Raw genomic sequence first — 12,005 nt, forward strand, 5'->3', positions numbered from 1 at the left:
TAGTTGGATTAGTATTTAGTTTTATTTATTTTTTTTTTTTAAATGTAGTCATAGTGATTTTACCCCTTTTCTCTCCCTAATTTGGAATTGCCAATTGTGTTATTATTAATCTAGCTTCATCGCCGCAAACCCCCGGTGACTCTGGAAATGGTGGCTGACACACGCGTCCTGCGAAACGTGTCCCTGCTAAGCTGTCTTTTTTTCACACTGCAGATCCACAGCGAAGCCATCAGACCTATAGTGCCGGAGGACAACACAGATCTGAGTGGATTCACTGCTGACCCACAGGCACACTATCAGCCACCGGGGTCGCTGGTGTGCTGTGAACCGTGGAATGCCCTGCCAACCTAAGCTCTCCCTACCCAGGCGGCGCCCCTTGGGAACTCCCGGTCACGGTCGGCAATGACATAGCCTGGATGCAAACCTGCAATTTCTAGGCTATAGGGCACACCCTGCACTCCACATGGAGCGCCTTTACTGGATGCGCCACTCGGGAGCCCCGTGTTAATTATTATTATTATTCCTATTATTTCTTCATCTGAAAGTATCGGCAAGGGTTGTGTGAATACCTACCACCACGTTACACCATTGGTTCAATTTTATTGGCAGATCTCTGTGGGACTGCACCCACTTGGCATAGGCTGGGTACATCACTGCAAAACAAGAGCTGGAGTTAGACTAGAGGCATAACTAAAACAGCAAAGGGGGTGGGGTCTACAATTAGAACATATAGGCATAACTAAATAATTAAAACAGCAAAGATGGGTGGGGGGGGGGGTACAATTTGAGCAATCAGATGGAGTCATCTTGGGTTCAAATCCCAGCAGAGCCCCACCTGTACTTTGTATACCGGCGTAGAAGGTGCTGTACAACCTCACAGCAGAGAGTTATTAAAGAGTCATGATGGAAGGGTAGCGTTGTAGTTGAGGCAAACACTGGGAATAGAGGCAGGAAGCAGGAGATTGCAGTTCAAAGCGCTTTTATTTTACAAAATAAACAACGTTACAAACAGAACATTCAAGCCAAGCCTCAGTGCAGAGACAGGGAGCACAACCTGTTGCTCCCAGTCCTTTTCCTAGAGTAACTAGGGAGCTGTTTCCCAGCTCCTCTTTTATACAGGTGGCCACCCGCAATGTGGCAATGAATAACCAATATCTGGCCATATTCCACATCTGTACTTACAGGAATGGGATTTTAACTCCACCCCTAACAATCTTAAATTCAAAATAAACAAAAACGTTATTGATAACCAAAAAAAGACCACAGCCATACACGACAAAACAAAACAAAAAAAACTTAACTGGTCTGTGCACCGATTCAGTATTTCTGTGCTCATTAAACAGGTTGAATGTTTCTGTAATTACAAAAAATTTGCTTTTTCACTTTGACTTGCTTCTACCAAAAAACTACTGAATGTCCAGCCTTCACTCCCAAAATCAGAACAGCCACACAACTGAGCTCAATGAGCCAAATATCTCAGCTGACATCTGTTGGGCAGCTCTACTGCTCAGTGTTGTAGATCATCATCATGCATTATATTCTTTGGAAACATGCAATGTTAACAGCAATCAGCAGCAGTCTCACTATGTCTGACCTGTTTCGCTCGTGGGACGGACAGCAATGGGTTCTGCCAGCTCAGTTTTCCCAGATCTAGTTACCCAGGCGACCTATGCATACAGAAAGACAAATAAAACAGTTTAAAAACACACAAGCCAGCTTCTGTATCTCGTTAGACGATTTTGTCCTTCTGATTCTGGGTATAGCAGCTCCGCATATAAAATGCTGCATTTTCTGAATTGATTTCTGATTACTTTAATGTAGAAGTACAAATAGCAACCAGTTTTCTAAAGGAACATTAGACAGGCGATAATCGATGCATTGAGAACACTTTAGTACTCAAAAGCAAGAAGCAAAATAAATAAATAAAACAGGAATGGAAATAAGACTCCTATTACATAGCAGTTTTACCCATTCCAGATTTTAATACAAGCTTGATTAGCGACAGTGTATAGATAACAACCTCAGGTGTGTCTTATTGAATGCTTCGTAAAACCAAGATTGCATCAAACTGCTATGCAATAGGAGTCTTATTTCAATACCTGAAAAATGTGTAGACTTCACAATGTACAAAATCGTGATATGCAGGTGGATGCACGATTTGTATCATGACACATGCGATAGTCCCGATGGGTGGTTTATTTAATGATGCGCTATTTTCTTAAAAAGACAAACATGAAATGACAGGGACAGTGTTTTCATACCAACTATAAAACACATTTATTCTTCATTCGAAAACCATTTTGTGAACTACAAATGAGCTATATGGCGCTTTTTGTCTTGCAACACAAATGACATACCTCTGTTACACAATTCATGTGTATACAGCGAACTGTTACTCACATAATTGTCACACCTTCTCCCCTCCCACCCCTCTTAAGCCTCACTGTGGGTGTACCTCGGGTGCAAAGTCGGCAATGTGCGATTTCTCCTTCTCCAGGGCGGCCTGAGAAACAAACATGGGGAAGTAGCAGTTCTCCACGCCCAGCTTCTTGATCCCTGCGTCAATGAAGCTCTTGATGGTCTCCCAGATGGCGAAGGACCAGGGCCGCAACACATAGCAGCCGCTGACGTCGTAGTACTCAATCATTTCTGCCTTGGTGATCACCTGCGGACCAACAAACACTTAACAATTAAGATCCGGCGCAGTGGCCATTACCGGCTGGATAACTGACCGTGGTGACAGTAAGATGCCTCGAGCCAAACGCAGTTAATTATCTCCAGTTGATTTCACGTTCTTATAAACCCAATAAATGTTTTCTTTTGTATGAAGACATTGTGTTAGGTTATATTTTAAAGCAAGTTTCAAGATTAGTCCTTTTAGCTTTAAGAGGGAGTCTACCATGGTGATTCATAGGACAAAATGTTTATTGGAATTACTTACCCGATTCTCCATGGCAGCCTATCGGCATGTTTGTTTGTACGTATTGGTGTTAATGTTTACGTAACATTGGAATGTGTCACAAGCGGTTTCCTCATCTTGAATGAGGAGTTTCTGGAGAATGTACTTCAAACATACCTGTGAGTACCAGTCTGCCAAATTCTCCTCCTTCTTAGACTCCAGACCCAACCTACATGAGAAAACCAAACAAACACTGGTATGTTAGGAGGAGGCTAATTTAAAAACAAGAAATGTTTAATATTCTACACAGGGAGCATGGGGACATGAGGATGATTGTACAAGGAAAAAAAACAAAAAAAACTTAGAAACCAAGTCATTTAGCCAAACATTTCAACCAATGCCTTTGCGCAATCAGATGAGATCCATAATAACTGAACTGCAACAGGCTTTAGTCCGATCCTGTTATAAGTATTTTAGAGGCACAGGGCTTGTTTGAGTCAGAGTTGGTCAATGTGTGCTTGTTGCGTTGTGCAGCAACACTCACCGTGTCTGTTTCTTCGGGCCCTGTCCCTCCCCTGCTCCCCCAGACCCTGCGCTCTTGTCCTGCTCCCTTGTCGGCTCTTTGCCTCGCCGCGCCTCTCCTCCTTGCTTCTTGCTCTGTTTCTCAGACTTGTTCTCTTTCCTCCTGTCCTCCCCGCCAGCTGGCTTGTACTCAACCCCGCTCAGAGTCTTATAGTGAGCTTTCAGGTCAAGAAGGGACTTCACTGCAGCGTCCACCTGGTCCTGGAACATGAGAGAAGACGGTCAAAACACAGCCATGTATAACAAGCAATGTGCTGCACCAACCACCTACCACCGACCTGCTGTACAGACCAGTGTGCAGCATTAGAAACAGATTCAGAGAACACGAGAACATCGAACACGAGGAGTCCTTTCGGTGCATCAATGCTCTTCTGGTTTCAAGTTGCTGATTGAGCTCAAATAATTCAAGTTGCGTCTTCGCATCAGCAGCATGGCTAGTTAATCCATTTCATATCAGGGTAAACTATAGTTATTGTACAGTATAGCCATAGGAAAAGCATTGGAAAATGGCAGAAATACCCTGGTAAACTTTTATAAGGATACCTAACCCAAAAGCTTTATTCTTAAATATGTAACTAAATTTAGAAAATCAATCTCTCCCTACAATTATCTAAACATCAAGCTACCCCATCCCGTTTACCTTGGGTTTATCTCAAACACCTACTGCATTAAAGCAATATAGCTCACACCCCCCATTAGAACATATTAAGCACCTTTCACCCTGATCTCCTACCTGAACATTGGACGAAATAACAAACACTTCTGCAAGGATTGTATTTTGTTTATTCTGTTTAGCCATATTTTTCTTGCATGAGACACACCATGAACCAGATTGCAGCAGGGATGAAGAAACGTTTGCTCTAATCAACATTTGGGACGCCTGTTCAATCCAGAGAAGCTTGGATGGAAGCATCAGTAACAAGCTGATACGTTTGATACGTAGCCGACCCGCATGGCACCGGGTAAAGCATGCCAGTGTGAAGGGGGCTTTAGTAGCAACTACATTTTTTCCCGAATGTGTACATTAAATACGTTATCAGATTGTCTGTTTATTTCGATTTAATAACTTAACAAGTTTATAAGTGTCTGGTGTCTACCTTGGGTGCCTTCTCTGCCTTTAGCTTCTTGACCTGCTCTCCCTGCTCTGCTACCTTGTTGAAGAGAGCCTGGGCTTCGGGGGTGTCGGCTGGACTCCCTTTGGAGGTGGGGGCTGACTGTGAAGGGGCGGGGCTGGGAGTGGGCGTTGTCTGTGTGAGAGGGGCCATGTCTGGTTTGTAGTCCAGCCCAGTCTTCTGTTTGAACTCTGCCTTCAGAGCCAGCAGCTGCTTGACGGCAGCGTCGATCTGGTCCTGGAGAGGAAAGGGGAACACACAGTTAATCTCCACAGATAAAGCTTGGTGTTTCTACATCAGAGCCCCTTAGCGAAATTCTAAAGCATATTGATTTGAATGTTAAGCAAAATCGTTGCAACATCCGTAATTCCCCCCCCCCAATAGGTGAAGTGGAAAGATTTAAAAGGTTAAAAAAGGTGTGTGAACAAGTTTAAAAATCCCCATAGCTCATGTCCCGCCACTTCTCAAACACCTAGCCAGGGACTATCTGTATGTTTTAAGAATCTATATTCTATTTAAGCCCTGTATTGGTCTTCAGTGACTGTTACCTTTGGCGCCAAACTGTACAGATGACGTCTCTTATAACAATAAACAACTTATTGGCTTATAGTAGAAGTAGGGAGTACTAGCAGGCTATGTAACCTCTTTCCTCAGTGGCTGTTACCTTGGGTGCCTTCTCTGTCTTGAGCTTCCTGACCAGCTCTCCCTGCTGAGCCACTGTCTCGTAGGGGCATGAGGAGGGGCTGGAGGAGGAGGCGGGGGCTGCCTGTGTAGGGGCAGGGCTGGGAGGAGCCATGCCTGGTTTGTAGTCCAGCCCAGTCTTCTGTTTAAACTCTGCCTTAAGAGCCAGCAGCTGCTTGACGGCTGCATCAATCTCCTCTTTGGGAGATTTCTTGGCCTTGAGGTCACGGACTGCCTCCCCCTGCGCTGTGATTCGGTTGAGCAGAGTTACAGAGTCCTCCTGGCCAGCTGGGGGCAGTGTGGAGGTGGCTGGGTGGCTCAGAGACTGTGTCTGTACCTTCACATGCACACCAAAACACACAAACACACAATGTACTTGAGATCCGAGACAAAACAATTAGGTGATTATTAATGTGTATTTCCTGCATTTGATAATGTATGTAAAAGTATGACTTAATAGTAATGTGTACTTGTAAAAGAGAATCTGAATGGAATACAAAGGCTGTTCACTACCAGCACTTAGGATTCTCCACAGAAGCTCAAAGCAAGGTAAAGACAGATATAGAGAAAATAATTCATACTGGGAGTAACAGAATCCAAAACCAGAATTATTGCAAACACTATAAAAACATTAAGAGAATTAAAAAGGCATCTGAGGTTTAAACCAGGGTATGTGTCTAAAATAGCCACTCACGTGGTCTTTTTGTAAAGGAAGTGGATGGGGCTCACTGCTCACCCCTTTCTTGCTGGCCTCTGCTTTGCTCTTTTCCTTGGAGCCAGCAGTGGGCATCTCCTTGGTGTGTCCGTCCGGGATGAAGAGCAGTACGCATGGGGACTCCTTGCAGCTGTATGGGCTGAGAGAGGAGGAGTAGGAGGTAAAGGAGGAGGAAGCAGGACATGGTCACGAAACTCCCAATTCAAACCTTGACAAGCCTCAAATATGTAAAACATTGAGAAATCTCAACCTGTACACTGTGTGATCATTGCGAGTTCAGAACAAACACTCATGAAAAGCTACATTATTTAATTAAGAGCTGAAAGCAATTCAAAGAGCAATGAGCCTCAAATATGTAGAATGGCATGTTTCGTTTGACAACCCAACAGAATTTAAGATGACGCTTCCATTTTTTGGGAAAGCACAAACACCGATCAGAGATCTACAAAACCTGAATCATAACTTCTGCTAATCATACAATAACCCCTCACAATACAGAGGATGCTTTAAGGACAGGCTGAATTCTAGGGTTAAGGCTAAATTATTGACACAACAACCAATACTGGTTCAAGACTGTGGGTCACAATTCAAAGCATTTACTCCAGTCTTTAAACTAGCTCAATTTTTTGAAAGAGGTAACATATCTGTTGGATTTCAGAAAACTAGAACCAAACAACTAAATAATATATTCCAGTTCTCTTTAGCACTGTCAAGCTGTTCATTTCTTATTTTGTATCATTTACATGATCCTTTTCCAATAATGTATTAAAACTGTAGGCAACACTTTGAAAATATGGTCCTTTATCCCTTAAAATAAACTTTTACAGAGGACACTGCATAATGTTCACAATAATTAACTTGCTTTCATGCATTAAAACAGATTACCAAGAAGAAAAATGTCACACATGTTTCTGTATATTTTTCCAGGACTGGCTGGAATGTATGTACATTTTTCTTTCAGCCCAATCAGTGTCGTTGGCATTACGAGCGCTTGTACCTGACTGGCTCATAGGGCTGGTCGCAGATGTAGAAGCCCCTCCTCTGCAGCTGGATGATGTCGCCTTTCTTCAGATCCTTTAGGCATGGGTCTCCCAGCATCCTCTCCTCTGTCTGTAATCAACCAATCAGAGACACCCCCACTAGCTGTCAGACAGATATCCCATTATCTTCCCTTCCTCACTGTCTAGCTTTCACAACATTGTTCTTGTTAATGTAGTCATTGAAGTTTCCTCCTTGCCCCACACCTTTACTTAACTGTCCCCAGTCCCTTCTACTCCCCTCCCCCTTTGCTGTTCTTAATTTAGCTCTTGTCCTCATCTTCTTCCCTCTCCCTCCATTCTCTCTCTCACCTTGCTGTTCTTGTTGATGTAGTCTTTGAAGTTGTCCTCTTTGCCCAGCACAGGCTTGGTGATGAGGTGATCATAGACGACACACATGGTGGGCACCAGTGGGGCTCGGGGGGTCTCCGTCAGCCAGGTGATCTTGGTGGTTTTCTTGTAGTCACGGTTCTCCAGATTCAGCTGACCGTCCAGGGACACAATGCGCCCGCTCGCATCTCTGCACAGACAAACATTATTTTATGTTTTGTTATTTTTTTTTTATTAATACTGCACCAATGCATTATTTGAGTAAAAAAAAGGATAATATTCTGGATCCAAAAACCAATACTGGTACATGATTTTGTGTCAAAGAATTATTTTGTAAAGCAGTTAAGATATAAATGAGATTGAAGTGCCAGACCAGGGGCAGGGTGTCAGTGCAGCGCACAGTGTTCAGTTCCTGAGTCTCTTGGTGATGTCAGTGCTGTTCTCTAGGCTATGCAGTATCTGCACATCAGTGCTGTGTGCTCTAGTCCATACCTGTGTATCTTGGTGATGTCAATGTTGCCCCAGTTGATGAAGGTAACGGTCTCTCCCTCTTTGAAGGTCTCTGCATCGGCCCCCTCCACCAGGACGCGAGGCCCGTACCACACCGGCTTCACTCCCACCTCTGCGTTCTGCAACACAACACGAGACACAATTACTTACTCCTTTTCAATCACATCTCCCGCCACTGTTTCTATCCTTACATTTTACGCTGGATCTCAGATAACAGGGCTGCTTGCTGCCTTGTTGGTTCTTTTAGTAAGAAACTGATTAAATTAGGTCCTTCGTGCAACATCTGAAGTGATTTTCACAGTGCTGTGAATGACATAGCATAAAGCAGCCAACCAACATCTCCTCACAACAGAGTCAACAGACCACTAACAATACCAGAGACTGGTTTGACAGAGATTAGTGCTAAACCAGGGTAAGTGAAACTAGCTGCATGAATATGTTTTAGCGATGAAACATATGAAGCAACTAAAATATAATATTTGGAATTACTCTTTAAAAATAAAATTAATAAATTAAAATTACCTGAAATTCTTTTTAAAAAAAATCTGTATATTTAAGAATTACTAAAAAGCAATAAGAATCCAATGTCACGTTGGAGATACTTGGCTAGATGTTTCCATTTCTTCTTGCTAGGGCTGTGTAGTAAATGTACTTCTTTTTAATTTCACTATATCTCACTTTAAGGGAATGCAATGTGGAATTAAATGTAGTATAATACAAATAAAAATGTAAGGTAGGTGTAATTGCGGAAAGTGTGAGTATAGGATAATTTGACCTTACTAAATTAAATAGCTATGCCTGATCATTACTGCACAGTGAACCAATGCCATCGCTTATAGCTATTTGAGAGAGGGATGGAGGGAGTTGGGTACCTTGGGGTGCTTGGCCACCTCTTTGTACTCCTCGCTGGCTGCGAGGATGTTGACTGGGACGACCTCATCTTTCAGCAGAGCCGTGTATCGGGGTGCCACTGGGTCAATCACCTGGGGACAGCGATGCCACAGTCAGCACATGCATCACACACTGCAGAAAAACAACACACCTCAAACTAACAGGGCTGGAACTTCAGGGCTCACCTTGTGCATGTTAATGGTCAGAATATAACTTGGGGTGGTACCATCTTAGAATTTAATCGTTTTCCCAAGTGTTTTATTTAAATTGCATTCAATACTATTTTCCATATATAAAATACACCACTCACATATGTAGTCTCATCCAGATGAATTCCCACCAAGTGTAAATGTGTTTATTCCTACAGTTTAAACATTTAGTAAATCACACAGGCGTTAATATCCTTAATGGTAACCAATGCCGGTCTGACCAAAGCCTCTCAAGGGCACTATGAAAATGTACTGTACACTGTGCTCTATATACTATATACTAGCTGGACAGTTTTGGGAGTGCTGGAACACATATTTGACAAATATGCTCATGTTCACGATTTCTTCAAATCAAAAAGATATCAAGCAACGGAGACCAATGCATCAATGAGGTCTAATGTAAATAACACACATCCTACTGTGTAGAAGAGTGTTTGTCTACCCTTTGTTTAGAAGGTAATTTGACAGGGGCACCAATTTATTTTACAGAAATAAAAACACAGCCAATACAGACTATTTTAATAATCAAATTGCAAAAGAATATTCAGACATGACAAATACATGTTCTTCTCAGCACTACACGTAGGGCAATTAAAAAAAATACACACTGGAATGGATTAAACTGCTGATTAAACTCGGAATCAGGAACTTCCAGCTGTCAGGTGTACACAACATTCCACCGGTCAATGACTGCGCTGCCTTCAGCTTGGCTTCAACAGAACAAAAGCAACTGTGTTTGCTGCTGTTCTGTTGGTCATAAATCAGGTCATAAATCACACAAAAATTCAAGCCCTGTTATAACCGGCCAACAAGCTGGGGGGACGACGACAAAATAGTAAAAGGGGTGGGGTGCATTCAGTTCTATTGCTGCATTGACATTCAATTTACTGCATACTCCCCTCCCTTAATGCTTCAGTCCTGCTTGTACTTCACCCTTCCACTTTGCAAAGAACCCATACTATGCAAGGAAGTTCACAGAAAGAACAGATCTTCAAAGCAGCAACAGACAGAAGTTGTTTCTCTGCCTTTTGAAAACATTAAAAGCAGCGAGACAAGACACAGACAGACATACACACAAAATATGCACACAATATGTACACGACACAATGTATGCATTGTATGAAGTATACACAAACATACAAATAAATGTGTATACCTACATCTATACATTAGGCGGGCTGTGTTTGCCGACATATTTTAAAATGTACTTGACATGCAATTTTAACAGAAGCCAGCATGTAAGAAGCCAGGGAGATTGTTTTCAATTCATTTGATGCTTTTAAATATTTTTCATTGATGGCAATTTTAATTTGCGTCAAATTAATTTTATTTATATATATTTATAAAACCATCCCTTCACCATTGATGTTTGAAACTTTACAGGTTTCTTAATCTTCTTGGGGCTGCTCAAATATTATTTTTCTTTTAAAGATATTGATAACTCCAAGTCAAGGTACTTTGACTAGGGCTTCAGGAGCTGCTCTTCAGTTGTAGTGACCTACCATAGACACATGTAATACAGGCCAGATCAGTAAAAGTGTCTTTATAGAAGCCAGTGTCATCCTGCGATCTGCCACCTTGGATCAAGTTTCATTTTGTTTTTCTGGCAATACGCATCTGTGCACTAGATGGTGCTGGTGCACACCAAAATAAAAACACTTTGGCTGCTCAGCAACACATTACATAGGTCTATGGTAGGCATCTACAACTGAAGAGCACCCCCTGAAACTTATTGTCAAAGCACCTTAACAGAGTATAATCATAAAAATAAAATTGAGTTATTACAAAAGTAATCAGAACAATTGCAAACAGGAAAATGAAAAACATTGACTGGCTTCTCAGACACTAGTGCTAATTCAGCAACAAAACGTAGTTATTAAAAGAAGCAACTATTTGATACTTATTCTTCAAGCAACAACTCCCTTGTGCAGTCACTGATGCGGTTTCTGCTGCCACAGAAAGGGCTGCAGATAGTGAATTGCATGAGGAAGTAGTCACAATCCCCCCTCCCTGCCCATGCAAACATTATCTGACCTGCTAAATATTTACTGGAGGGGTTGGGAGCAGTGCTGACATTCGTAAGCAGGTGTGGGGGGGGGGGCGGGTGATGGGGCAGCCCCCCCACACAGTTTCTAATAAGTTCTTGTTGCAAACAGCTTTGTAGGAACACTTTACAACTACGTAAAACAGGCTCCTCAGTGTGCTTTGATGTACTGTTGTATGGATGTGCCAGATTAAGTGGAATTAAAAAACAGGGGGCTCCAATGACAAAAACAGGACAAAATGTGAAGTCCACTGCTAAAACTGGCTGCTTTTAGTCAATGCTATCCACCACGAACTGTGACCACTGCCCCCTGGTGGATAATTAATTAAGACTACAGTACATTTTATAGACTGATCTCAGACACAGAGCCTTGCACATAGTGCAGTGCAGGGAAAGGCTGGTTGTGGCGACCACCCCTGGATAGACAGCTAAACAGAGAGAAGCAGACGGGGAGGGGGAAGAGGGGAGTACCTTTTTACAGCTAATTGGCAGCTTGGAAACAGAAAAATGAAATGAGGTTTTAATGTCAAACAAGTTAGAGGGTTACCAAAACGCTTCAGAAAAGGTATACTTCAGAATCAGAGCTTTGTTTTTTTTTTTTGTTTTTTTTTTTTAGAAGGATTTTTAATATCAACCGTCATGTGTATTAATCTCAGATTATGTGAGAAAGAGGAGGTTAGAAGAGGGAGCGAGGGAAACTGAAAGGCAGGACCTTGACAGACAAACAAATACAGACAAGAGCAAGAGAGAGAGAATGGAAAAAGAGAAAGAGAGAAGTGGTGGCAAGAGAAAGACAAACAGGTAAAGGAGAGAGGGAGTGAGAGAGATAGAGAGAAACAGGTAGTTAAGGAGAGAATGGCGGTGAAGAGGTAAAGAGATTTGTCAGTCAATTTTAAAACACAGCAGGCCAATATGAGAATCTGAGACAGTATTTAAACAAACATTACATTTTCCTGAAACCTGAACAACTCTGTGTAAATTGTTTAATTAATGTA

At 42.3% G+C, this 12,005-nt stretch overlaps 1 protein-coding gene across 7 annotated transcripts in view; it reads right to left on the reverse strand.

Moving 5' to 3' along the window:
* LOC121317333 (bifunctional glutamate/proline--tRNA ligase-like) overlaps nt 1–12,005 on the reverse strand; it is a 43,324-nt gene that overhangs the window by 10,311 nt on the left and 21,008 nt on the right. For 2 of the 7 annotated variants that reach the window (XM_041253156.1, XM_041253154.1), the window contains exons 13-25: nt 11,482–11,502; nt 8,739–8,849; nt 7,849–7,985; nt 7,339–7,546; nt 6,987–7,099; nt 5,969–6,128; nt 5,258–5,611; nt 4,579–4,830; nt 3,444–3,682; nt 3,077–3,128; nt 2,456–2,665; nt 1,595–1,667; nt 574–653 (exon numbers count right to left, since the gene is read on the reverse strand). In XM_041253156.1, the coding sequence (XP_041109090.1) occupies nt 574–653; nt 1,595–1,667; nt 2,456–2,665; nt 3,077–3,128; nt 3,444–3,682; nt 4,579–4,830; nt 5,258–5,611; nt 5,969–6,128; nt 6,987–7,099; nt 7,339–7,546; nt 7,849–7,985; nt 8,739–8,849; nt 11,482–11,502 (2,010 nt within the window). The remainder of the gene's footprint in view (nt 1–573; nt 654–1,594; nt 1,668–2,455; nt 2,666–3,076; nt 3,129–3,443; nt 3,683–4,578; nt 4,831–5,257; nt 5,612–5,968; nt 6,129–6,986; nt 7,100–7,338; nt 7,547–7,848; nt 7,986–8,738; nt 8,850–11,481; nt 11,503–12,005) is intronic. The other 5 variants (XM_041253158.1, XM_041253157.1, XM_041253159.1 and 2 more) reach the window with 4 other exon arrangements.

The sequence above is a fragment of the Polyodon spathula genome, chromosome 6, assembly GCF_017654505.1.
Source record: "Polyodon spathula isolate WHYD16114869_AA chromosome 6, ASM1765450v1, whole genome shotgun sequence".
NCBI classification, from domain to species: Eukaryota; Metazoa; Chordata; class Actinopteri; order Acipenseriformes; family Polyodontidae; genus Polyodon; species Polyodon spathula.